Source organism: Doryrhamphus excisus, linkage group LG9, assembly GCF_037039965.1.
Source record: "Doryrhamphus excisus strain RoL-2023G ecotype Guam linkage group LG9, RoL_Dexc_Guam_v1.1, whole genome shotgun sequence".
In the NCBI taxonomy this organism is placed as follows: domain Eukaryota; kingdom Metazoa; phylum Chordata; class Actinopteri; order Syngnathiformes; family Syngnathidae; genus Doryrhamphus; species Doryrhamphus excisus.
Genome location: NC_136365.1, coordinates 3,592,658 through 3,619,449, shown reverse-complemented (window position 1 = coordinate 3,619,449; position 26,792 = coordinate 3,592,658). Strand labels below are relative to the sequence as shown.

The following is a 26,792-nucleotide window of genomic DNA, read 5'->3' as shown; positions in this document are numbered from 1 at the left end:
AGACGTTCACTACTCCATAAACCAACAAAGCAAAAACTGCTGAATATTTTAATATTACAAATAGTCGCTTTAAGAACTGTCTATCGACTGAAGTCATTTACAATGTGGGTTCACTAATTACTTAAATAGTGCAACTGTATGTGATGTCTTCATTCTGGCAAAGTGTGATGCCAAAATGATGACAAATAGAATGCCTGTCTGTATCATTCAGCCAGGAGAAAAATAATCTCACTTAGATTTAGCATCACAACTATACATACCTACCTCCTGTATACATGCCTGAATGTTGCCTTCAGAATTCCTGCGTTCTTCACTAAGGAATTAAAGAACATGTCATAACATGCAACCTCACAGTGTATCAATACATTTGCAATACATTTCATCTGGATGTTTTAAGACCTTAGCCTGCGTCCCCTTACGTTCAACTTCAAGCATATTCCTAACAAAAAGTTCAAAGGCTGTTTTAGACAAATTCATACAAAACATTTATTTTTAGTGAAAGCACACTTTTAAAAGATCCAATATTAGGATACTTGAAATACAAAGGCTTTCCATCAAGGAAAATCTGTCAATTAGAAACCAAAACATAGTCCTTAAAAACATTTTTCATTTTTCTAATGGCTTCATCCCTACCTGTTTTCATCCTCAACGTTACAGTTTTGGAGGTTGTGCTGCGGCACCTCTTTTCCCTGCCGCCTTTGCCTTTTTACCTGTTTTCCTGACTCGCCTGCGAGAGGGTGCGGGCTGTCCCGGTTTAGCCGTGGTGAAGGTGATGCACTGGGAGTCCAGATAGTCTACCAGCTTGGCAGCTCCTAAGCGGATCCCCGCTGCTTTCAGACGCTCCTGGAGCTGAGACAGGACCAGAGGCTGGTACTGAAGGATCTGATTGTACAAGTCGGGGTTGGACAGGATGAATGAGCGCACGGCCAGCAAGCGATCTCGGAGGCGTGTGGCTGCCTGGGAAGCGGAGATGCCGCCGTCGCTGTCGGAGTCGCCACCGGAGGAAAGACACAGCTCTGGGTTGGGCCTGCAGGGGTTGGGGGGAAAAATTGATTTTTTCTTACTGCTTGTCTTCTAGTTCTATATTTTCAAAGACAAATGTTTCTTCATTATTAATAAACAGTTTTTGTTTTAATTTAATTTCTACAATGTACCATGGGCCAATAACAATTGAGCCATAAATGTCCCCTGGACCGCACTTTGAACACTACTGCTTTTCTAGCTCTTCATCAAGGTAGAGCATGTGGCGGCAACTTTGTGAACAACCACAACTTTCACTCACTATTTGGCTTGTTAGCTTGTTCATTGGGAGCGAGTGAATGGTAAAGAAAGAAAGGGAGTACCACTACAAGTCAAGTGGTTAAGCGCGCAGACCTCACAGCTAGGAGACCAGGGTTCAATTCCACCCTCTCTGGCCATCTCTGTGTGGAGTTTGCATGTTCTCCCCCGTGCATGCGTGGGTTTTCTCCGGGTACTCCGGTTTCCTCCCACATTCCAAAAACATGCTAGGTTAATTGGTGAATGTGAGTGTGAATGGTTGTTTGTCTATATGTGCCCTGTGATTGGCTGGCGACCAGTCCAGGGTGTACCCCGCCTCTCGCCCAAAGACAGTTGGGATAGGCTCCAGCACCCTCGCGACCCTTGTGAGGAAAAAGCGGTAGAAAATGAATGAATGAATGAATGTTAAATGTTGAGCCACAATTCGAGAAGGCGTTCGAGGAAGTGGGCTGTATATACACAGGAAATAATGTTCTACAAGCCAACCAATCACAGCCTTTTTTTTTGTTTTTGTTTTTCTTTGGTGCTGCACGTCACATTACGCAAGAGGGTTTGCAATGGAAAGCGTGAGTTATGTACACCTTATGTACATATGCATTATGTAGGTGTCACATACCTACCAGTAAAATGCACTAAATGTGTACCTGGAGCAAAAGCGTATAAGCGTATTCAAGTACCAAAATGTATGCACAGTCCAAAATATACATACATATTTGCACGTCAGCAATGTTTGTTATTGTAGTTGTAATGAAGGCAACACTAAACATATTGAAGTTACTCCCAAAGTATCGGGCAAAACTAAACATGGTCTCTGTAAAATGTGATGTGAGTGGTTGCCAACACTTTATACCTCTCGGATTCTTCGCTTGCAGTAGTTGAAGAGGCGTTGGAGTCTTGAGAGTTGGACAGCGGCTCCGTGTCCGCCTCTTGCCCTTTATCGTGTTTCCCAGGAGATACGGCAGCAGGCACTCTGGGCTCCTTAAACTGGTGTCTGCGGTCAGAAGAGACGGGCCCGCTGCCAGCGGCCGACGGCTCGGAGGCAGGGAGTTTCGTCTGTGCTTCGTGTTCATCTTCAGAGCTGAGCAGCTGGTGGGTGTACTGGTGAATCTCTTTCAGCTTGAGGATCATCTGCCGCTTCGGTAAGGCGCGGACACCGAATCTGCACAGATGAGGAAAGTGGCATCTGTAAAGCCTCTACTGTTACCCAAAGCGATGGAGTGCCAAAACTTTTTCCCCTGTATTGCCGGTCAGTGCAAAAGCTGCAGAACGCCCCGAGATGAATGGCGGAAGTGTGAAAAGATGACAAACTGACTAACCTGTTGAGTTTGTTCTTGAGCTCGGGAGTATCCATATCAGAGTAGTGAGGCATGGGAGTAATGGGCACCAGAGTGTGATGTCTTTTATTGTGAGAAGATGCTATAAAAAGGTACAAAGAAGAAATAAATTATGGTTTTCCATCAATTGAACAACTGAATCTTTAGCAAAATTTTTATTTAAAATATTTTTAAATAAATAAAAAATTTTAATTTAAAATTTAATTTAAAATTTTAAAATTAAATAAATAAATTAAGCTTTTATATTATAATGAAAAAAGTTAATTTTTTAAATTTAAATTGTAATTTAAATTGTAATTTAAATTACAATTTAAATTGTAATTTAAAATATTTAAAATAAATTTTAAATTTTAATTTAAAATTAAATTTAAAATAAATTTAAAATTAAGAAAAATTAATAAATTTAAATTTTATATTATAATAAAAAAGTTAATTTTTTAAATTTAAATTGTAATTTAAATTACAATTTAAATTGTAATTTAATATATTTAAAATAAATGTAAAATTCTAATTTAAAATTAAATTTTAAATTAACATTAAATTTAATTTTTATTAAATTTAAATTTATAATAAAAAAGGTAATTTATTAAATTTAAATTGTAATTTAAATTAAAAAAATTAACTTTTTTATTATAATAAATCAAAACCACTTACATGGTGTTTTGAGCTGCTCAGAAGGGTTCAACCTCTGAGTGAGAGGAAGAATCTCCTCTTCTTCCTCCCCTGAACTGTCCCATACGTTTGCGCCCAGGACGCTGTCAGTCATCTCTGGCAGGTCACGAGTACTACGATGAGGTGGTGATGGTGTGAAAGTGTGAGAATTTTTACTGGTAGATGGATGCGGACTAAGTATTTTGGGAGGAGTGTAGCTACTCGTAAACGAGGCTGACCCGTTAACACATCTTTCCCCGGGGGGGTTCTGCTCTTGTCGGCTGGATCCCCCGCTGTCATCCAACCTCAAACTAAAGCAGCCCGGGTTCCCCGCGATGTCGTTGCAAGCGTCGAAACCCCACGAGTCGTTGAAAGCCATCGGTGGCTCGTCCATAGCCATGAAGCTCTGATCATAACGAGACTGTTCGGCACTTTCACTTCTTGCTTCTACTTGCTCTCCTTCATCTTTGCTTCTCCTATCCGACGCTGCCTCTAAATGTTCTTCATCACTTGTTGTTCTACTCAATATCATGGACCCAGCAGCACTTTCACTGGAGCGTTTACTGCGTTTCTGAACACTTGTATGAGAAACACATGAGGGTGGGTCTGAAGGGTCAGAAGAAGGGGACAAATGCAAGCTCCCAAATTCCATCTTCTCATAGGGTGACCCATGACACTCTTGACCGAGGGACCTCTGTACATCAGGGGCTGTGCAGAAAGGCGACGTATCAGGCCTGACATGGTGTTGGAGCACGTCTGCGTGCAGGGGGGTGCTGCTGTAAGGTTTGTTGTGAAGTAGGAGAGATGCCTCCTGCTTTGAGGAACTGTGATGATGAGAAAGGTTTGAGAGGTGCAAGGATTTTGGGTTCACTTCCGGTTTGTCCAGTTTCAATGTTGATGAGATTGAACCGTCATCTTTAGGGAACAACCGTGTCCTACATATGCTGCTTTTGGTCTGAGTAGAACTGTCCCTGCTTGTGCTTGTGGGACTGCAGCGGATCGGAGTAGAAGGGATGAGCCAGGAAACCTCTGGAGAACAATCTACATTCATCTGCTCACAGCTTAGATTGAGTTGGTTGTGAGACGGTTCCTTAGGGCTGAACTTCTCCTCTGAGGACTCTCTAGGTTTTAAGTGAGTGTAGTTCTGCTTGCTTGCGACCTCCATTTCCTCGCTTGAGTCTGACAAAACTATCAGTTCTGGTTCTTTGTTGAGAAGTGAATTAGAAATCAATGGGACTTGACTTTGTGGCTTTGAAGGTGACCGGTTTCCTGGAGATACACCCGGGATGGGCAAGTTGGACGTACTGGGGGAAAGCTCACTGCCCACACTCGCTGAGGACTGAAGCACAGTTCTAGCAGACAGCTTAGATGAAGGAGACATATGAGGCGATTCGTTTTTCAGCATACTAGAGGAAGGATGACAGACGGAGGCTTCCTCGTCTTTGTAGACACCTTCAGCGTCTGAGAAGAGGCGATTATAGCTGCTCTCCAAGCTGCGGTCCATTTCAGAGTCATATTTCAGCTGTGGGATTTTTTCACTACATTCTACCGAAGTCCTTCTTGGTTGAATCTGTTTGCTTGACGCTCCTCCATCAACTCCGTCACTCTCTTCCATGCTCTCCTTCTCCTCGTTCCTATTTCTCTGTGTGGCAGCAAACTCATAAATCTCATCCAGCTCTTCCTGATTCACTTGCTCATCGTGGATCTCCCGTTCGCTTAATGTGACGTCAGCAGCCTTTTCAAGAGCGTTCCCGTCACCGCCTTCTCCGTCGTCCGCATCGTCCTCGTGACTCCACATGGAGTTGAAGAGCGCCGCCAGGTCCTTGTCGGTGCGGGTGCTTAGAGGCTCCACGTGGTTGCTGGAGTCTCCATCATTAGCCGAAGCGTCTTCTACGTGAAGCTCGCATAGCTGCTGCAGTTCTTGTAAATCAAACCTTAAAAAACAGGAGGGGAGAAGTTGGTTGGAGTATTTATGATTATTATTATTATTATTATCCTCCATACTGACCTGGATGCCAACTCCAGTACATGAGGCTGCAAAGATGACGGAAGGGAAAAGTGGGCCGTGTAGAGGTACTGCAACAGAACCAACACCGCCTCTCCGGGTAGATCACTGATCAACACCCTCTGAGCTGCGGGCATTCCCTCCTCATGCACCCCAAACCCACTTTCATGCATCTGGAAGTAAGAACAACATCACAAAATAACACTTTACAGCAATGATGAGTCCATGTTATGGCAGTAGCTGGTCGTAATAAGGTATGCAGTGTTACCATTTGTGCCAGGAGGGGGCAGCGTGCATACACCATGAAGGAATGGGCAAAGAACACCTCCCCACTGTCCACCTGGAGTTGCAAGTCACTGAGCTGAGGGTTGTTAACCATGCTGCTCAGGTTTGATACCAGTGTGGATAGCGCCACCTGAAGTAAAATTAAATAGGGGTGTCAGTTATTCCAATAGGAAGAATGCGTCGATTTTGTAATATCCGTATCTCACGGGTAGCTGGCTGCTATGGTCTTTATCTGCTCCAGGCTGACATAAGGACTTTCCTGCTTGGTCCTGGAGGTCATGTGAGGGGGTGTGTGCCGTTTCAGGAAAAAAGCCACTCATGTTAGCCATCTTGTCTGGAAGGAAGCCGCTCGCTTGGAGGTTTGTCGACATACTGTCTGTTGGAACATGAAGGCAACAACGTATGACAGCTAAAGGTGAGTATAAATTGTACATGCATGTTCAGTGGAACCTTGGTTAGCACTAGTGATCTGTTCCATCTGACCCAATCTATTTTTTCCATAATAAATAACGTCAATCTAAGTAATTCATTCCAGAAAGTCGGAAATGTTTATAATATAATTATATATAATAACACATTTTTATAGTTATACAATTTTACATTAATTCCAAATGCATAATAAAACACAGAAATGATGAATTCAAGAGATAAAAGAGAATTTAAGGTTACTTTTCCCTTCAACGAAGATGTGATGGTTGACATGACTGTTCCCAATGAGGCAGCAACATAAACACACAACCTTCCTGTTCTGCTCATTTTTGAATTCAATCGTTTTCCTCACCTCGATAACCCAACATTGATCCAAGGAAAGATGCAAGTTCCGGCATTTAATGAAAAGGTTGAGAAACTACTGAATTCAAGAAATAACTCAACGGGAAGGTGGTGTCTGTGTTGATGTCGCTGCCACATTGAGTCTTTGGGAACAGTCAATTTTAGACTTGTAAAGAAATCTAAAGAAAAATACATCATATGATGTGATGTAATTATGGATTTAATGAATTGATCAACGACCAGTCCAGGGTGTACCCCGCTTCTCGCCCAAAGCCAGCTGGGATAGGCTCCAGCATACCCCCGTGACCCTAGTAATGATAAGCGGCATCGAAAATTGACAGATGTATGAATGTATTTGTTTTTACTCTTACCGGGACAAGAAACATTATGGTGGCAATGGGCTCCAGCTAAGAAATCATCAGCCAGCTCCACCAGGTCCTTCAGGGCCTGGCTGCTCGCTGGAAGATGGCCAGTGTCCGGAGTGGAGGGAAGTGAAGAGCCAGCATCCGTTTGGGAGGATAACAGGGTGGAAGCTTTGGAGACGGTAGGACCTTCACTCCCAGGTTGGATAGAAGAACTAGGCTTGTCGATGGTGGGGAAGGAAGCAGACACGGTCTACAGAGAGGAGGTATAAATTCTCTAAGAACACATCTTGTTCAATATATTTAAAAGCCAGTAGTAATATCATAGTCTAGTCCACTAATACATGGGCCTTTTTAAATATTCATCATCTCACCTGTGCTGATTCCCAAGGTGTGATGAAGTCTTTCAGCTCCGGGACCAAGAAGTCCCAGGAACTGGCGTCTCCCTTGAGTAGTGCACTTTTCTGCCATAAGGGGGCGGCACCATTCAAGACAGACAATGCGCTGGGACAGCGGGTAGGAGTCGGTGGAGATGGAGCTCGACTGCGTAGGAGGAGTGCAGAAACACGTTCCTGCAGCCTCGTCAGGGCCGCATCAGCATCCTGGATGAGGAGGATAGGAGGCGGACGAGGGACCGCGCCCTTTTTTCTCTTCTCACGCCCCTTACCTGCAAGATGACGAAGGGAATTCCTATGAGTCTGCACAGAACAATCCTCCTTCTCCAATCCAAGCACTGTCCTTTAGATGACGTCAGTGTCTTGTGAAAAGTATGATTTCCCACGCTTTGTGCCATGTGGTGGTGCTGGTTCATGTCCAATAGACAGAAGAGGATGGTCTGTTTAAGGCTAACTTCCTCTACAGATAAGGCACTTTGATTTAAGTACATCCGCTACTTGGTACTGAGTATGCTGATGTTTTATCATTGTCATCAAGTCATCATTTATCAAGTCATGGATTCCCTAACTTTGTCATTCAAATTAAACGTTTTGGGAACCACTGCTATATACTAGATATTGTTATGAAAAGGACATTGGAAAGGTGTACCAGGGCCCCAAGCACAAGGGGTGTACATGTACTGTCCCTGGTTGGGGAGGGCGCTAACTTTTGAACAGGGGTCTCAAACATGCGGCTCGCGGGCCAAATGTGGCCCGCAGGACACTAGTTTGAGGCCCCCGCCTTGATATGAAAGTTTAATGTTAGTTCGGCCTGTGCAAGTTTGATATGGATGCTGTATGGTATCATGTACCCAGAAAAAATTATTACATTTGATTAATGTTAATGTTAAAGGTTAAATAACCGTTAATAGTTATCCTCCCTATCCGTGTGGAAGTGGTAAGTTTTTGGCTATTTAAGTTTAAAGGAAATAACTTGAAGGCTACCGTTTAGGTCGCTCGCTCTCTAGTTTGCGAGTTAGCATGTGTCTCAAGACCCTGCAGTTGCGCAATATGTTGTATTATGTTGGAAAACCTGATGCGGCCCAGTCTCACCCAGACCCGAGCTCCAGTGGCCCCCAAGTAAATTGAGTTTGAGACCCCTGCTTTAGAATGTGCTGCAAAGCGTTACATCTAGCCGTCTTACTGACAATATTAGTTTGGGATGGGCTCCAGCACCCCCCCGCGACCCTCGTGAGGAAAAGCGGTAGAAAATGAATGAATGAATGAATGAATGAACAATGGACCCACCACATCATTAAATCAAGCTAATCTTGTGAGACAAAGACGATGACTTTATGTTACCTGCATCTGACCTCCACTTTAATACAGGAGTCATGGACGAATGAGAAGCTGTCTGTGCGTTGGACGTACTCTGTTGCTCTTTATGCTGTTCTAACAGGGACGAGGACATCGCCAGGGCCACCATGGTGTCCTCATCCAGGGGTTCAGTCCCTTTTCTGGCCTTCTTTTTTGCTGGTAGTCCTGATTTAGTTGTGCCTTTCCTTTTTGCTGCTCCGGTCTGTAAGCTGAATGCAAGACAAAACATTATGTTCTGTAACACAATACGTCTACAAAGACAAAAACAACTATGAATGAGGTGGATTCATCTCAAGGATGAAAGATTGAACTTTTTTTGGTCAGAAACTTTTAATCAGGTCATTTTGCATTTTGAAACTCTACATAGAACTCCCTAAAGATCGAGTAGTGCAAAATATAAATGTCCTTTTTTTTTATACAATTGTTCAACTGGTCTTAAAATTTTCAACAGGAGTGTATATGGTTGTATTGACTTTTCTGTTTACTTTCTGACTCATGTTCACACCACCTCTATGGCATTTGATTAGCATATGACGTGTCCGACAACTACAGAAAGCAAATGAAGCACTCATTACAATTAATACAATACTAATTAAGTACTGTAGAACCTCTAAAGTCTAAATTTCTGCCTCTAAAGTTGTATATTTGGATTGCCATTATACATGAGGTTAGTTCTGTAAGCATGAATTGTATCACTGAGTGTTTGTTTTACAGTGTAATATTAACACTGGTTAACTTGTTTTTATACTTGGATACTTAAACTTGCCTGTAGATTAACAAAGGTTCTACGATGCTGAAAATTTTGCATTATTTCCATGGGAAGAATTTAATCACGATTCCCAAAAAGGTATGAATTGTGTCGGAGCTAACAGATTCCACTGTAAAGGCTTAACTGATGGAGCTCGGCCTGACATACTTCATGTTGGTAGCGGCTGCACTTTGTGTCTCCTCAGCCTGCCTCTGTAGTGCCTGCAACAGGTCGGCAGGGCTGACTCCCATGTCTGAGGAACAGCGCTTCAGGTGGGTGGAGCGACTTTTCTGTGACTTAAACCTCTTGCCGCATATCGGACAGTCAGGGACACCAGAAGGAGGAGGAGCAGCAGCTATTTGGTGTTCAGTGTTGTCCAAACACCTACCAAAAGAGTTTGCACATACAAGAAGAACAAAGATTAAAGGTAAATACACATTTTATCACTGAAGCATGAAGATCATCCCTCCGTGAAGATCATCTTGATGCTCCAAATTCAGGGTTGTTGACTTCTTGTTCAAAAACAGTAAACAAAAACAAACACAAGAAACTCTGACCTGTTGATGTGCTGCATCCGACCATCAGGTGTCATATGAGACAAATCTCGGTGACAGATCTGACAGAAGAAGAGGCCTCCATCATCCAGGTCCAGTGTGCGGGCCTGTGTTGCCTCACGGTCAAGCTCCTGCTGTAGTCGCATAGCCAGAACCTCATCGTTATCTACTGGCCTCAGATGGACGTCTGAAGAGGACGGCTGTGGTATATCTAGGTGGCAAATCCGTTTATTTCTGATAAATACTTTATAATATATGATGATGTGCATCTTCATCAGCTCACCTGACGGTGTATTATCAGGAAGCCCACCTTGCTCCATCCCTGCAGGGTGATTCTTGTGCACCATCTTCGGTGGACTTGCCCTCTTGAAATGCTCCATCCTCTTCAGAACTTTCTCTTTAGCCCTCACCTGCTTCTCGATCCTTTGTCCAGAAGCTGCCACAGCATCTCCTAAATCATCCCCACCATTTCCCACGACTCCAGAACGAACATAGACCTCCTTGTTTCTTTTCTTGCCTCCATCACTTGACTGGCTTGGGTGCTTCTGGTCTGAGCTCCCTTGGTGTTTGGGTTCAACCTTCTTGCGGGAACGTTTCAGCAGCTTGGAGCAGAGATCAACAAAGTCCTGGTCCGAGTCGTTCATGATTATGATCCTATTTTGGTCACCTTGTATAACTCATTCTACCATTAACTCTGTTGGCTGGCATCCTTAACAGGCAGCCAACGTGTTGACTCAAGGGTCCGTAGGTACTGTGAAAGAAAACTAGCAGTAATATTGTACTATTTTCTGGATTGCATACGTTTAGCACATTCATTCATTTTCTACCGCTTATCCTCACATATATATTATAGGGAATATGAATATAATATCATTGTGTGGCATTCAATCTACTATCCATCTCACAATATGACCGCAACACAACCATAACAGTTTAGCTAGCTCGCTAATATACTGTACACGCTTGTTTTCTTACCGGATTTGGAGCGTCATCGTACCGCCTTATAGTTATTACTCGAAAACATTACGATGTTTACCTTCTTTTCCATATAGGTATTGTTAAAAATGCATATAACCTCATGGGATTGTTTTCATTCCACAAACCGAACCGCTCGTTTTTAACTTCCGGTCACGTGACGGGAAGACCGCTCTCACATTTCCGGGTCACTCGACTGAGGTCGTGTAAATAATGCACGTTTAGTACAATTGATTACAGTTTGTGGTTAGATATGTTATACGATATATATGATGTATATACGTTAGTATGCGTCTGTTTAATGTGGAGCTATTGCATTGGACACAATGCTAACACAACATATGCATACAAATCCAGCATCAGTATGTGCTGAAAAAAAAATGCTTAATACTGTATAAATAATATCGGATATACCTCAGAGTAGTCAATGTACAGCTTGTGCAGCAGTATAGCTTTAAACTGCGTCACATTGGCAGTTGTCATAATAATGAGCCCACACAAGATGCCAAGTGCCTTGCTGAGGAAGAGGAACGTGAAGTATGTTTCCGCACCTGTGGATTATTCATTCATTTTCTACCGCTTTTCCTCACAAGGTACACAAGGGTGCTGGAGCCTATCCCAGCTGTCTTCGGGCAAGAGGCGGGGTACACCCTGGACTGGTCGCCAGCTAATCACAAGGCACATATAGACAAACAACCATTCACACTCACATTCATACCTATGGACAATTTGGAGTCGCCAATTAACCTAGCATGTTTTTGGAATGTGGGAGGAAACCGGAGTACCCGGAGAAAACCCACGCATGCACGGGGAGAACATGCAAACTCCACACAGAGATGGCCGAGGGTGGAATTGAACCCCGGTCTCCGAGCTGTGAGGTCTGCACGCTAACCACTTGACCACCGTGCCGCCCTACTTGTGGGTTATCTTCAAGCAAAAACACAGTGTCTCACATCCACCAGCGCTGTGATGTCATCATGGAATTGGACTCCAGGACCAACCTGTGAAGCTCTGGTGAATTCCAGGCCCAAAAGTATTAGGGCAGTGCTCCATAACAACAATGCTGACAGTATACAGTGTATATTGTCTACTCTAAAGTGTATAAAGTTACATTTTTATAGTATTTCTTCGTGTGAAAATATAAAATGTTTGCTGAAGTGTGAGGGGTGTACTCATTTGTGTTATACACTGAGTTTGTACCATAACCTTTATGCATAATATATTCAATTTAAATATTAGTATCCAGAGCCAACAATTGAGCCAAGTGCTCAGCTGCTGTCTTTATGCTTAAAATGATAAAAAGTACTTGAAATAAGTCCTCGACTGCATTCAAAAACACTTTCAACATTTGTAACCTAGTTAATTTCAAGTGGCTGAAAAAAAATTCAATACTTGTATACAAATATATTCTGATGGGTGTATTTCTATCATCCTCTATTCATATGCCTATAGCTGCTGAGTGGCAACAAGTGTAACGAGAGAAACAAATTCATCAGAAATGTAAGCAAAGCCTTATGATTTACTCAACAGAGTACTGTAGTTCTTCTGTTGCACAGTTTATTTAACAATATGGTAAGAGTAAGAAATGAGCCATTTGCCAGTTTGTACAGTGTTTTCATTCTTCCTTATATTTATAGTATTTTGCTTAACTGAATTTACAATAGGAGAAAAAGCAGTGACCCCCTGCCCATTCAAGTTTCTTGTGAGAGGAATGCAGGTTGATTACTCCAGGTGAACCTTGAAAGTGCCTCCATTCTTCAAATGCACCTTTAGTGTATAGTTTTGAGGGTGGGCCATCACCGCAGATGCAGCACCACTGTTGATAATCATTCCACCTCAGCTTTTGGGGGGGGGGGGGGGGGCGCTCTCTTTCTCACACTCTCTTTACACTTTACATTTGTATGACAAAAATCATGACAAATCATTTTTTTTTTATGTCAAAGCAACATTTTTTTCTACACCTGCAAAACAGAGCTTCCAATGTCCAAGCCATGAGATGTAGACTGTAGTTTTTGGGGAGTTTGTGAAACCAGTAGGATCTATGATTTCTTTTAGTGAGCGTGAGGTTTGCGTCGGTGTCTTCATGTGCACCTGTATACATGTCTGTGTGAACCACCTACCACAGTCCATTTCCTATTTGAATACAACAGAGTGCTCCTTCATACACACAGAGAGGTCTCAGTCCCTCAACACCTCATCTTGGAGTAATGATACAACACATGACTACAAATGCCAGGAATAACAGCTTGACGATAGAACATAAACCTGGCCCAGCTCCCAGACAAACTTAAACACAAATTATTTTCCGCTAATGGTAGAAAAGATATGAATAATATAATGCAATTGTACATTTTCTTTAAAAATAAAAATAAAAGAGAAAGGCATGAAATCATACCAAGAACCAACCAAAAATAAATTGAGTATTGAACACATTTGGTCTCAACCAAAAAATATATTCTTTGTGACTTAATCCCTCAATATCTTCAGGAAGAAAAAAAATCCTTAACTAGGGAATATTATATTCCCAAGGGGGTGTTGGACTTTTATTTTCCTTTACCAATTCTCTTTTTGTTTTGAAAACAGCTTTTATAACAGGTACAAAAACAATCTCAATAGTAGAAAGAACAAACAAAACCCTCTTAGATAAAGAGTCTGAGGGGAAATTAGGACGATTTGGGGGAGGGTTCTTCATTTCCCAGCAGAAATGCTACAATCCCTCCACAAACTTCTCTAGAGTGTCTCCTGTAGCATCTCCCACCATGCTCAAGTCACTATTTAGTACCCCTCTGTTGGGAGGATTAAGCTGTGGTAGCATGGCGCTTTGTTCTGGTGTCCCCAAGTGCGCCTGTTCCAAGGACCCTGATAGAGAGCCCCCAAGTCCTGGATGAGGAGAGCTTGAATGAGACGGGGGCGGGTGTTGCGGTGAAGGCTGAGGCTGGTTCTGAATCTGCGGCGAGGGACTGGAATGTGGCGGTTGCTGCGAGGGTGGACAGGGGGACTGGACTGGTGCAGGGGAGCGGACTTGGTTGCTGAGACTGTTAGCTAGTGCGGGCTGACCAGGGAGATGAGGTCCACCCTGCCCGGAAAGCAAGTGGGTTTGGGGGCTCATGGGGCTGGGCTGGGCGGGAGAGCCCATCTGTTGCTTGAGGACGGCCTGCTGCTGAGGAAGTTGTTGCTGCTGCTGCTGCTGAAGCATCCGTTGATGTAGTAGACTCTGAGCAGGGTCCATTCCCATACCTGGCTGGGCCATCTGCGCCATGGGCGGGAGTTGGCCCATGGGCCCTCCAGCTGTTCCTGCGCCTGCTTGCATGGCTTGTATCTGCTGCTGTTGCTGTATGCGGAGCGGAGAGTATGTAGCTGCTGTAGCCTGCGTCTGGGCAGGGAACTGGCCAGGGTGGCCCTGCGGCATCACCCCCTGCTGCTGCTGTTGTTGTTGGTGCTGTTGTTGCTGTTGTTGTTGCTGTTGCTGCTGCTGTCTCACGATTTGCCGGCGATAGAGCTCTGTATGTGCTGGGTTCATCAGCTGTCCTTGAGCCCCCAACGCTGCCATACCCTGAGCAGGAGGCTGCTGAGGTTGTTGAGACGGCATTCCTGGCCTTTGCACAGTACCCCCTGATATGGCCATGGCCTGCATTGGGGGCAAACCAGGCTGCTGCTGCTGCTGTTGCTGTTGTTGTTGACCCGCTTGCTGCTGCTGCGGCGGCTGCGGCTGGTTGGCGTGATACTTGGCTGTTCGTTGTTTGATGAAAGCAGCCATAAGCTGAGGGTTTGATTTGAGGATGTTGAGGACTTGCTGTTGCTGCTGAGGGGAGCTAGGAGACTTGAGAGTACGCAGAAGATCGTGGAGGGCGTTGGGGGCTATAGCACCAGGCCTTTGCGGTACCTGTGGCCGTGCACCAGGCTGCTGTGGTATGAGCATTCTCTGACCCTGAGGTTGCTGTCCTGGGGGCATCATGGCTCTCTGCATGGTCATGGCCTGTGGGGAGGTCTGGCCTGGGACGAGGCCTGTTTGTTGAGTCTGTGTCGCCTGCATGGGCCCTGCAGCCGCAGGCCACTGACCTGGGGCCATGTTTGGTTGCATGACCTGTGGTCCCCTGGGCCCCGATACCATCTGCATGGGTGGTTGCATTGGTCCTGCCATGCGCTGCTGTGGCTGCTGGGGATTCATGGGCAAGCCGTTCATGTTGACCAGATAGTTTTGCTGGTTCTGCTGGGCCTGTGCCATCAATTCGATGTGCCGTGCCATCTTGACAGCAGCCATGGGAGGCTGCTGTTGGATTTGTTGCGGCTGAGGCGGCTGGGGAATAGGAGACTGCTGCTGGTGTAGCGGTGAGGCATGGGGGCCTGGCTTACCCTGGGACACAGCTGACTGAGGCTGTCCATTGCGTGGCGCATTCGGGAAAGAAGGGGACATGACACCTGCCGAGTTGGGGGTCTGGGGCTGATTGGAGAGCGGCTGCTGTGGTGTGTGAGGTGTGCTGGGCTGGGCGTGGGACGTAGGAGTACTTGGAGCAGCCGATGCAGGCGGAGACGGTAGCGGCATGGTTCTGCCTTGCATGGTAGCCATTCTTCTCCTCATCAACTGAGCCTGCTGAAGCCGGTGTTGCAGCTGCTGCTGGCGAAGCTTGTGCTTGATATTCAGGCAAAATGGGACAGGACACTTGTTCTCTTGACAGTTTTTTGCATGGTAACAGCATAAAGCAATAAGCTGCTTGCATACAGGACAGCCACCGTTCGTTTTCCGTTTGCAGAACTTGGTGTGCTGCACGACTCGCTTCATCTTCTGGCAGGACGGCAGGGAACAGTTGGCATTGCGACACTGACAAGCGTGGACTAGAGACTGGATGCAACGTTGAATGCTCAAACGCCGGCTTTCCTGTGGGCTCTTTGAGGCCTCGCCACCTTGGCTGTTGTTGTCGTCATCCAGGCCGAGACCCCATTTCACCATCTGGTGCTCATGGCCCTTTGCGTTATAACAATTAATGCAAAGATCAAAGTCCTGCAAAAAATGAAGAGAAATGGACATAGTAAGTAAAGATTATTTTCTTTGTCATCCAAGTCAGTGATTCTTAACCATGGGGCCGCAGCCCAAACTTGGGCCTCAAGCGCCACCTATAGGGCCGCAAACAACTTTGAGTTTTGCCCCAGTGGGCCACGAGAGCCGTGGGACTGCGTAGTAGGTTATCAACTGAAGACACCAGAGATAGGCTAGCCGCTATGCTACTGTATGTTATCCATGAGACGCTCAGTTACAGTGCAGCTTCCGACCAGATGGTGGCGGTAATGTGCCAGTCAGTTGTTTAACAAGCTCACAGAAGATGACATTCAACTACAACTAGCAATGGATACGTTTTTAAAACAAAAAAAACAGACAAAAGTAGTGCCAAAAGACTCCATTTTACGCAGTCTTGACTTCATCAAGTACGGCTTTGTAAATGGAGGAATAGCAACATCTGGTTCTGCCATGCAAAAATTAAGCCTGCTGAAGCAATGAAATTTATTTGCTAATTATAAGGCTATTGCGTTATTTGCACTTCAAGTTTTATTTACAGTTTAAATTAAAAATATATAATGTATATTTTAAATTGATTTATTTTTCATTCATTAAATCATTTTCTACCGCTTATCCTCACAAGGGTGACAGGGGGTGCTGGAGCCTATGCCAGCTGTCTTTGGAAGAAAGGCGGGGTACACCCTGGACTGGTCGGCAACCAATCACCGATGGCGGAATTTTTTTAGTTAAAAGTAAAATCAAAATATTGGGTCTTTTTTATTAATAAGCTTGACTTAAGCCTTTACATTTTTTTCATGCTTGATTTGTTCCATGAATTATTAGCAAAAGTGAAGATGGGTTTAATAAAAATCTTTGTGATGATCACATTTTATAATGTCATGTTATTCATTCATTAAACCATATTTAGGTTTTAGCTTGTTAAACTGAGTGGTTTGATTTATTATTGAAAACAAATTGAGATCAATTAAATCTATACAGTGTTAATATTTCATGGGCCCCGGGCTACTCTGCACTTAAAAAAACGGGCCTCAAAGTAAAAAAGGTTAAGAACCCCTGGTCTCAGTGACACGCACTGAGAGAATTACTTTGACAAAATGATCAGTATTAAATAGCGTATTTGTCAAAATGGTAACCCACCTCACAAACAGTGCAGTGCCAGCGTGTCTCAACATGGTGCTTGCACTCATTGCAAGTATAGACAAAGCGGTCCTGTCCCTGGTTGTGCAGCTCGACCAGCATGCACATCGTGCTCCACTTGCACCTCCTCAGAGAGCTGAACTCCCAATGTTTGTCCCTGGCCAGCGTCAGGAAAGCATCACGGCCATCCATCAGGTCACAGGAAAGCAAGGGGTCAGGGTCAATGATTGGAGGCAAGGTGTTGATCATAGGACCAGAGTGGAGGTGGATTACAAAGAAGACCTATGGCAGATAAAGAAATTCTTACAGGTTACGTGTTAAAAAAATATACTTTTGAATCAGTTAAATGTATGTTCAATTAACATGCAACGATGCATCAAAATGTATGTGCACAATTGAAACTAGTGGTTTAGGTGAAAAACTTTGTTAGCTGTAAATGGTGCAAAGCTAAGCAAGTCTGACCTCTTTGTGCTTCTCCATGGTGGCATAAAGCTTCTGGGACAGATCATTAGCTACATTTGGCATTCCAGGCTTCTTCTTATTGGCTCGGCTCAAACTGCTCTTGTTTTTATTTGTCTTCTTGTTGTTTTTCTTCTTTGCATTTTTGCTGTCGCCCGGAGTACCCTGAGAGTAAGACACAGTGACAAGCAGTGAGTTATCAGAAAACTACGATGATTTGATTCAAGCGTTAACGTCTCAAGGACGTTAAGAAAACACACGTCAAATAAAATTGCTCCACAGAAAAAAAAAAAAACATAGGAAGCGGATGCATAACTGGATAGTGTTGGATGTTGGTTACTTAAAGCTGTGATGTAATCTACTGTAAAAAAAAAAAAAATACAAATAACAAAATTGCCGGACACACACCTCAGGAGTTTCAGAGGCAGCAGTGTTCTCCTCCTTCTTCCTCTCCTCCTCCTCCTGCTCCAGCTCCTTGATGCTTTCTTCAAGCACATTAGGCCAGAAATCCCCTTCAAAATAGGGTAGCTCATTGGCGCTGGTTAGACGGTCCTCGGTTGCCTGTTTGAAGATATCCTGAACAATAGACAAAAGGCATAATTCATTTGAGACCATCAAAATTATATTTTAAACACAACTCTGAAGTAAACCTTTTTAAGTATTCCGGAGAAAAGATTGACTTACCTTATAGTCATGCAGGATCCTTTCTCCAAAAGCCTTGTCTAGCATTTTCCGATACCAGTCCTGAAGCCGCTTAGGTTTGGGAATCTTCTGCTCGGGTGGATGGCAGTGGAAGATGTAGTCATCGCCCTCACTTGGAGGACATGCCCAGATGTGACCTTGGGCATAGCTTCAGAAGCAAAGACAGTGTTTTATACCTGAGAATTATTGTTGATGTGATTATAGTTTAATTATCTGAGAATTACCCAAGTTTCTTGGCGTATTCTAGATAACCGATGAGGATCTCATGGTACACTGCTGTTCGTAAAAGTCGTGGTTTGAAGAAGTGAATACTGTCAAGGTATGATATGTAGACTCGTCTGCAAAAAAAAAAAAAAAGGAGGAGCAATAAAAGCGTAAATAAATTAGGCACCGCACACGATCATAAAAAATAAATACATTAATTGAACAAAACTAGCGCAGACCTGGTGTTAGGAAATGGGCATTCAGACCCGTACTCCTGCACATGCATGCCAAAGAAGCACACGTCGACGCCATCAATCTCTTCAAAGGCGAAAAGTGCTTTGGTTCTGTAGGGAAATGTCTCGGGCATTTCACCCGTGTCCACAAATCTGAAATAATCAACAGACAGTTAAAAAGAAAAATGCTATAAGTGTGAAAATTTGAATCTCAAATATATTTTGCATTAGATGGACTACATACACAACATAAAATGTTTAAAACACAACAGAGTTTCCCATGCGTAATAATTTCCTTTATGTATTTTGACAAGGAGTTAATGTTAAAGGGGACCCTAACATGCTTTTTCAACTTTTCCGGCCTATAAATGTAGTTAGAATGTTGTATTCTCGTGTTAAACAATGCCAAAGTATCAGTTAATGAGGGTTCAAAAGGCGTTGTAAAACTGATGTCACCGAGGGAAGGACGTCCTTACGTATATGGGCGTGTCTGTGCTTATATGGGCGTCTAAGCGCTCTGCCCTACCCCAAGCTGTGCTACTCTGTTTACTTGCTAGCAAAGCCACATTTGTTTACGATTCCTAACCATTGTGTGAGAAGAGCAGTGGTTGCCAATTATTTTCTGTCATGCCTCCCCCTGAGAGGGCGAAAAAAAACCTATTTTGTGCTTCAAAATAAAAAATAATGAGCGTAAATTAAGAGGACAAAAAACAGGAATTACTTGACTTGTGTGACTACTGAGGGAAATTTGGAAAACCTTCACAAAAAGTAGAAAAAAAAAAAACTCTTGAGTCTACCAACCTGCAAAAAACAGCCCAGTGTCCTAATATTGTGTATGTGATGAAATGACTGCAAGGTTTTGACACATAAAAAAGGTAAACCCTTGTCTGGTAATGTACCTGCAACATTGCTGTTTTAGTTTTTAACTAGGCAACTAAAAATAAAACGACTAAGCAGACCGTTTCTGGTCAGTCATGCTCTCACCTAGCTTTCATGCCTGGTTTGACCTCCACCGTTTTGTCAGAGCTCGCAACCACCCGCACAAACACCTCTCCGGCCTCTGGGTGGTTCTGTCTCTTCAGAAATTTATTGACGCGATCCTCGATATACATTCCCAATCGTGTCGACTGCAGCCCTGAAGTGAACACACACACACGGAGACATTTTTGAGAACTTTGAAGAATTTTTCCAAGATATTTTTTGCAAGACTGCTTGTAGTACTTAAGTTAAGGCAACAATGAAGAGGAATGAAGAAATTCACTGAAACCACATCATAACTATATCACACTGCAAGAAAAAGTTGATGCAATACGACTGAATTAAAGAGCTGAGATTTCAATAAAACAGAAAAAAGAACCCACTTTTTGCAGAGAATTTGTTGTCCTTCCGAGTTTTTCCACTTTTCGTCAAACAGTTGCCACAGATGAATCTGTTGACAGCGACGGTGAGAGAATAAATATCCTTTAATTACACTGATGAGATGTATGACATGCATTCATGTCATAATAAGACATGTTATGTTTCTCACCCAGACGGCCAAATAACCTCGTAGTGCAAGACGCATATCTGGTGCATTTTACGTCCACAATCTTTACATTCAACAAACCTGAGGAGAAGGAAATATGGGGCAAAGTTACAATTGTCCATTGTGTGAATATTAACTGCTGCTGAGACAAGTGTTGTAGCCAACATATCCATTCATCCATTCATCGTTTTGCTCCTGCAATCACTGCATACTTGAAAGGCAGCCAATGCAAGTGCCAAAGATTTTGTTTTTGCAACGTCACTGGACAGTATGTTCGTTTTTTGGCATACAATAGAGATTTTAATTCCATCGCAATAATGCATGTTGACGCAATTAAACCGTGTCCAGCAAAAATTGAGAGAGACAAGCTGCAATGCATCATCAATGAAATGGTGTACGCTGTAGCTAGCGGCTGCAGCGGGTTCTTCCAGAGTGCCGAGCAGCTCTATGAATGTACTTGTCCTCTACTCCACGGCGGAAAAAAAAACTACATTTCTTACAAGTACCATAATCACAGGAGGATGACGAGGAATAGAGCAAAGCTAAGATAAAGAAGCCATGCCATCACTAAAGTTTGAAAATAAAAGTAGCAAAAAAAAAAACAAAGAAAAAACGCTTTATACACATTAACAGAAGTCTAGCTGGAACCACACTACAACCAGAGAGTGACCAGCTATGAACAGGAAATTACCAAGTCAATTAATAAAATTCTAGAGCGAGAGAGAGAGAGAGAATCATACAACGGCAAATACATTGTGAATGCAAACGTCCAAAAAGTGGAAATGAGGCAATAAGTTACCACATATATCCGCAGAGGCGGAGCCTTTGTAACCTGTATTGAAATGGTTCTATTGTGACTTATATGTCAACTAATATATCGTGTTATATATTGTTATCGCAAGAGGCTGCAATATGTATTGCTACATGGATTTTAGACAATATCATTTCGCTCTATTGGGGAGTTGGAAATGGACCAAGCAGTGTGTCCACTTACGGCTCGGGCTCCAGTACATCGTTCTTCTTTTTTTCAAACTGGTCTTTTGATATCATCCTGAAGTGAAGAACAAACAGAAAACAGTAAGAAGGAATGAGGTTCCAAAATAATTGCACTGACAAGTATAAAAGCTCATTGCAAAAAAAGCTATTTAGCAGTAGTGTTTTTCTCACTATGTACGTATATTGTCACAGGTAGATAAACAAAATGATCAGTTTGATTGCTTACGTCTGTGGCTGTGCAGGATCATCTCCTAACGTCACGCTCTCTCCCTGAATCTCATTGAAGCACTTCTCACAGAAATGGTACCTGAAGGAATACATTCAATATTTGAAGTGCATTTGACGATTGGCTAGTTTAAATGTTGTGGGTAGCTGTGCCAGTTCCTAAATGAATACAGGAATGCATGAATTTACAATTGTCGGCCTGTACAAATGTGTATAGGGAGGAGAAGACTACTGCTGTGATGCTAAATTGGAGAAATTGACTGTCATTACAAGGTTCATACTGCAGGGGGTGCAATGGAATACGGCTCAAACAATGCAGTGGATCAGATCTGCAAATGATGGATGCTATTAGGTTGTACATTCATGATCGAAATTTTAAGACCAGTTCAAAAATTTTAAAAAGCCAGATTTTGAACTGTTGGATCTTAAAGAGGTTCTAAGTAGACTGTCAAAATGCAAAAAGAAGAAAAGTGAATGAGACAACATTTTTTGAGTAAGCAAAGCTGCTGGGAATGTGCTCGAAGAAACGAAGATGGCTTCACTGTCTGGAAGTCATATCTATTTTTTGTAAACTTCCCTTGCCATCCATCCCCAAATGTCCTCAATTGGATTTAGATCAGGGGAACATGCAGAATGTTCCAAAAGAATGACGGCATTCCTCTGGCAGAAGTAATTTATAAAGGACTCCGGGTACTCTGGCGACTCCAAATTGTCCATAGGTATGAATGTGAGTGTAAAAGGTTGTTTTGTCTATATGTGCCCTGTGATTGGCTGGCGACCAGTCCAGGGTGTACCCCGCCTCTTGCCTGAAGACAGCTGGGATAGGCTCCAGCACCCCCGCAACCCTCGTGAGGATAAGCGGTAGAAAATGAATGAATGTCTTAAACTTTTTTATGAGAAGCATTATTTGTCGGCCTATTATTCTTCTGCCGTAGTTGCATAACTAGTTCTTTTTCCTTTTGTGCATTAATACAAATGTGATAAGAAATACCACAATAATGTGGTTTTGAAAGATTACTAAATGACAGACAGCAGGTCATAGACGTGATTCAAACAGTTGCATTTATAGCCTGTCACAGCACAGAATTTGTGTGATGGATACCTGTTCTGATAACTGTAGTACGTGCCTCCAGTTGGAATGGTGCATAGCTGTTTCCCATAGCAACAGAGGGTTTGAGGGGAAAACTCATACTACAAAAAAAATGAACAAAGAATTTACCATTACAAAATGAATGTATATAATAATTAACAGTACACGTTTCTACGTCAGCATTACACCAATTAGTTTGCCAGCTTGAACATACCTTCCTCCCACAGCAGTAGCCCAGGCTTTGCATGACAGGGTCAATCTCTGCCTCAAACACCTCGGCCAGCTTGGAGCAGCACTTGTACACACGGGATGTCTTGCGGTTGTATAGCCAGGCGTTGTTAAACATTAGCCAGACATCATCAACATATTGCCAAGGATCTTGGTATTGGCCTGTGTCCAGTTTGCGTTTTATTGTGGACAGATCTATCGGGTTTTTCACAATGTCAAAGTAGTCCTACAAAAAAGATAAAAGGACAGGTTTGGTGTTACAGAGCAGGACAGCAACACAAAGTTCCATTTTCTAGTGCAAAATAGTAATCATTCTATTTATACTGCTTTCTATTGATTTAACTATAGAGTTAAACTATAAATTCTGTGTGATTGTTTAGGATGAAAATTGCGTTAATTAGGCCCATCTCTAAAAACACAAATTGCATCCTAGTTATGAGACATGATTGGTTAATTGTTTTTTTTTTTTCTTTCCGTGTGCTACCTACCGGAATACACAGTAGCATGGGGTCTACTGGCTGTCTGAAAGGCAATGACTCTGAATCCTGTCTGTAGAGCGATTCTAAAGTCGGCATCAGGGCCTGGCGCAACTCCTCTGGCTTAAAGACTGGAGGAAGAGAAATGAAATAAAGACAAAAAAATTACATGCATGCAGTAAGATGAAAATAAAAATGAAATGTACAGAAGAAATGTTTGTTAGTATGTATCCAGGTGTCTTATTGAGACTTGTAGATGGATTGCTAGCTAGATAAGTCACTATTTCTATGATAAAGTGGTCATGTATACACCACTGCTTTTGATATACATAAATCAGTCTTACCTGCAATGAGCAGAGAACAAAGACAAAGATATTGGATAACAAAGGTCTTGTCAGCCTCAGTATTGTGGAATAATGGTGTGGCTGTTATGAATTGATTGACAAACTAAAGGAGGCTTCTAATCTAATTCTGTGTGCTTTGTGAATAAATCTAAACCTGTGTTTTTGTTGCTAAAATAGTTTCCCAAAAAAACGGTCAACACTCTCAACAGAAGAAGAACATTAAATTATCATCGGTGTAGTCCACCCCCATGTTCTTCTGGACATAAATTTGCATGGCATTGGAGACTGACCTTTCTTTCGAGAAGGGGATGAGGAGGTTGTTCTGTTGGTTCCCTCTACCTCCTCTTCTTTAGACTCTGTTTTCAGTTCAAGCTTTTTCTCCTCGACCTCCATTGGCTCCTGCTTTGCCTCTGGCTCCTCCTTCTTCACCAAGGAAGAACTTGTGTCTTCATCAGTCTACAAACAAAAGGCAGACAACACAATTTTAAAAAAGCCCTTAAAAATCCTCGCCTTGCAGATGGCGTCTAATGGTTATTAGGCTGTACTCAACAACCTTCATTTGGGCTGAGAATCATTCCGTGTCTTGGCGGTCAATCAGATACTGACATGGAAGCCAGATTTTGGCTTTTGAAGGCTGTGGTCTTACATTTTTTATCAACTCAAGAAAAGCCTATTTCAGTTCAATGGTTGTTTGCAATAAATTGCTTTTGCCATTTTGTCCCACTCCCATTTCTTCTTTTTGCACTTGAAAGACTCGAAAGTGCAAAATTTGATTCTGCACAAATGCAATTTTTCAAATGTCTTAAATTTTGATATTTCCAACGTGAAGAATCAAGAATCAAACATACCAATAAATCATATATAAAGTGCAGTTAAAGTTATGGTCTGAACCCACCTCCATCTTGGGTTCAGTTTTGCCGCCAGCGGCCTCAAACTCCTGTTGTTCATGATGCGCATCTACTTTGACCTCCTTGACAGGCAGATCTGCTGTGGCGTGCTGTGAGTGCAGGTCAGCGCTAGCAGCCGAGGCCGGCGTAGGCACACGGTTGTCCAGATTGGGCCCTGGTTGAGACAGCTGCACGCAAAAGAAAGAAAAAAGACGTGCTGTACATGTGGCGGCTCAACTGGGTAGTTGCATGCAGAGCTGAAACTACAACATACAGTAGATGAAGACTCCCATATAAAATTCATGGCTTCCCTAAGTGGAAAAAAAGGTGCAACAATCCAGTTGTAATGGATGCTACAAAGACTGGTGAAATGCAGTTATCAAAAAGGGAGATGATGCTGATGGGACGGGTGGATAACATGACAGCGAGTTTGCAGGGGTCAGAGTTGAGGGCATGCGTAGAAGCTCAGGCTCACCGGTGTGGTAGGGGGCTGAGGCAAGGGTTGAGGCAGGGGCTGCGTCTGTGCTGTTGAGGGGAGTTCCAGGGGTTGGGTTTGGGGTTGAGTGGGGCAGGGTGCGGTGGCACCTTGGGTAGGGGTAAGACCAGATTGGGTGGGAGTGGCACTGCGGCTGGACGACTGGGGGAGGGGCGGGTTAGTGCCAGCCCCAGCTGTGGAGGCGGAGGAGGGAGCAGGCGGAGGAGTTGAGAGCAAGGGGGTTTGGGAGGAGACTAGTTGCGGGCCCAGCGAGGGGCCAAGTGCATTCATGGGGAGGTTAGCGCTCTGCTGCTGCTGCTGCTGTTGCTGTTGGTGCTGGAGAAGACACACACAAAAGGAAGGCGGACAAGCACACAAGATAGGCAGACAGACAAAGTTAACAGATCAGACAGACAATCGCCACACCAGTCACACAACACCACCATTTTGGAAAATAGTGAAAGCACCTTAGAATAAAAACAAATCAAGTCTATTGAGTCATATGATTGGTCAAAGAGCAAAATCATGAAGCACAACTGTAAAAGAGAAGCAATTAGACACGTCTGCGTTGGGTGCTGACAAGTTTCAGTTTGTCCATATCAGCAGTCAAGTGTTCGTTGCCATAAACATTTAATATGAATGCCGCAGTAACATGTTGAAGACATTTGGGGAAATGCATGGGAAAGGAATGTTTTAGGAATATGCACGCATCATATTTATCATGTGGGCAAAAAATATTAGCAAAATTACTCATCCAATTTTCAAGGTTCATTAAACAATATAATACAATAGCTCACACAATGCAATATGTTATGGGTGGGACGTTACTTCATTCATATTCACAACGCTCATTATCTCTCACCTGGGTCACTGCAGCCTGTGCTTGTGGCTGACCCATACCAGGTGCCAAAGTGACATTCATTGCTCCTGTTGCAGAGACAGCAGTAGATCCTGGAGGGAACTGTGTCTGAGCCATAAACTGCCCCTGGTTGGCTGTTTGCCCCACCATGTTGCCACTGTTGTGACTGCCGATGATACCCTGGGCTTGGGGCATTCTGGAGGGTGACATGCCCACCTGGACGGCAAAAGAAGACGGGACTGTTAACACAGTCTTAGCTTGCGTTACTAACATACTAGTGATGATATTATATAAGATACTATGAAATGAGTGGTGAATAGTAGTTCTGTTAACAACATATGAGCAAGCCGGTTGTCTTCGTCTGTGTCCACTGGCCACCTTACCGCTGGGACAGAACTCATGTTCATTTGTTGGGGGTGGGTCATTGGAGAGGCAGCTCGAGTCCCCATTGTCGCTTGAGCCATCTGGGCATTGGGAAGGGCCATGTGATTAAATTGGTTGATTCCTGGTGGACACAGAATGGAGGAAATGAAGCAATTGTCACACTCAGTGCAATTCAAAAGCAAATATACACCGTTTACATGTTTTTCGAAATAAAAATAGTTTCACATTCCGCGTTGCAATAAACCAAAAATATTAAACAACTCTGTAATAGCGATCCTGTTGGGTGAGTTTCATCAGCAGGGACCCCCTTGTTATTGACAAAAGGAGGAGCAGATTTAAGAGGATAAATCCTATTTCAAGACTCAGATTTAAACCTTTGAACAAAGTTTCAGTTCATTCAATTTTATTTTAAATATTTGGTAGGCAGTTGACCAATCATAAATGCTATCAAAAGCTGTGTACACTTAAAATTGAATTAAAAAGCAGCAGTATCGCATAAGTCAAGTCAGGTTGTGGTCATATTTCTCTTTTCCTTTGAACATGGTGTTTTTATTGTCTATATTAAGTGAAGCCTACACATATAATTGATCTAACTGTAGTAATAAAAAGGAAAGGAGAAAAGAAGGTTGGTATCGGTATTAGAATCACACATGAAGTGGTGTGTGCGATCCCTGTGACGGGTGATTATCCACTAAGCAGGACATACCTTGTGAAACCTGCATGCGATTCATGATTTGATTTGGCATGTTAGGCAAAGGAACAGGTCCATCTAAACAACAAAACAATTTTACAATGAGAATTTTCCTTTAAATCACCAAAGGACAAACACCAATATTAAAG

The 26,792-nt window shown here is 43.2% G+C and overlaps 2 protein-coding genes across 7 annotated transcripts in view; both read right to left on the bottom strand.

Moving 5' to 3' along the window:
• Positions 1 to 34: 34 nt before the first annotated feature.
• slx4 (SLX4 structure-specific endonuclease subunit homolog (S. cerevisiae)) lies at positions 35 to 10,875 on the bottom strand. Of its 3 annotated transcripts, none has more exons than XM_078793212.1 (14): positions 10,715 to 10,875; positions 10,023 to 10,490; positions 9,743 to 9,950; positions 9,354 to 9,569; positions 8,423 to 8,646; positions 7,061 to 7,353; positions 6,696 to 6,939; positions 5,760 to 5,929; positions 5,537 to 5,683; positions 5,272 to 5,441; positions 3,267 to 5,197; positions 2,595 to 2,694; positions 2,129 to 2,437; positions 35 to 1,027 (listed from the first exon to the last, which is right to left on the bottom strand). In XM_078793212.1, exons 2-14 carry the CDS (start codon positions 10,381 to 10,383, stop codon positions 652 to 654), a joined length of 4,749 nt encoding a protein of 1,582 aa, XP_078649338.1. In that variant the 5' UTR covers positions 10,384 to 10,490; positions 10,715 to 10,875; the 3' UTR covers positions 35 to 651. The 3 variants fall into 3 exon arrangements, with proteins under 3 accessions (XP_078649338.1, XP_078649339.1, XP_057941844.2); XM_078793213.1 differs by having other exon boundaries at positions 8,492 to 8,646; XM_058085861.2 differs by having other exon boundaries at positions 10,050 to 10,490.
• A 1,379-nt stretch (positions 10,876 to 12,254) lies between these two features.
• Positions 12,255 to 26,792, bottom strand: part of crebbpa (CREB binding lysine acetyltransferase a) — a 29,367-nt gene continuing 14,829 nt past the window's right edge. For 2 of the 4 annotated variants that reach the window (XM_078793210.1, XM_078793211.1), the window contains exons 11-31: positions 26,659 to 26,721; positions 25,952 to 26,073; positions 25,572 to 25,784; positions 24,710 to 25,030; positions 24,243 to 24,422; positions 23,638 to 23,803; positions 23,016 to 23,134; positions 22,514 to 22,753; positions 22,312 to 22,400; positions 21,211 to 21,291; positions 20,983 to 21,039; positions 19,992 to 20,069; positions 19,825 to 19,892; positions 19,448 to 19,598; positions 18,470 to 18,616; positions 18,251 to 18,364; positions 18,009 to 18,174; positions 17,733 to 17,900; positions 17,328 to 17,489; positions 16,866 to 17,147; positions 12,255 to 15,713 (exon numbers count right to left, since the gene is read on the bottom strand). In XM_078793210.1, the coding sequence (XP_078649336.1) occupies positions 13,422 to 15,713; positions 16,866 to 17,147; positions 17,328 to 17,489; positions 17,733 to 17,900; positions 18,009 to 18,174; positions 18,251 to 18,364; positions 18,470 to 18,616; positions 19,448 to 19,598; positions 19,825 to 19,892; positions 19,992 to 20,069; positions 20,983 to 21,039; positions 21,211 to 21,291; positions 22,312 to 22,400; positions 22,514 to 22,753; positions 23,016 to 23,134; positions 23,638 to 23,803; positions 24,243 to 24,422; positions 24,710 to 25,030; positions 25,572 to 25,784; positions 25,952 to 26,073; positions 26,659 to 26,721 (5,279 nt within the window). In that variant the 3' untranslated portion in view covers positions 12,255 to 13,421. The remainder of the gene's footprint in view (positions 15,714 to 16,865; positions 17,148 to 17,327; positions 17,490 to 17,732; positions 17,901 to 18,008; positions 18,175 to 18,250; positions 18,365 to 18,469; positions 18,617 to 19,447; positions 19,599 to 19,824; positions 19,893 to 19,991; positions 20,070 to 20,982; positions 21,040 to 21,210; positions 21,292 to 22,311; positions 22,401 to 22,513; positions 22,754 to 23,015; positions 23,135 to 23,637; positions 23,804 to 24,242; positions 24,423 to 24,709; positions 25,031 to 25,571; positions 25,785 to 25,951; positions 26,074 to 26,658; positions 26,722 to 26,792) is intronic. The other 2 variants (XM_058065283.2, XM_078793209.1) reach the window with 1 other exon arrangement.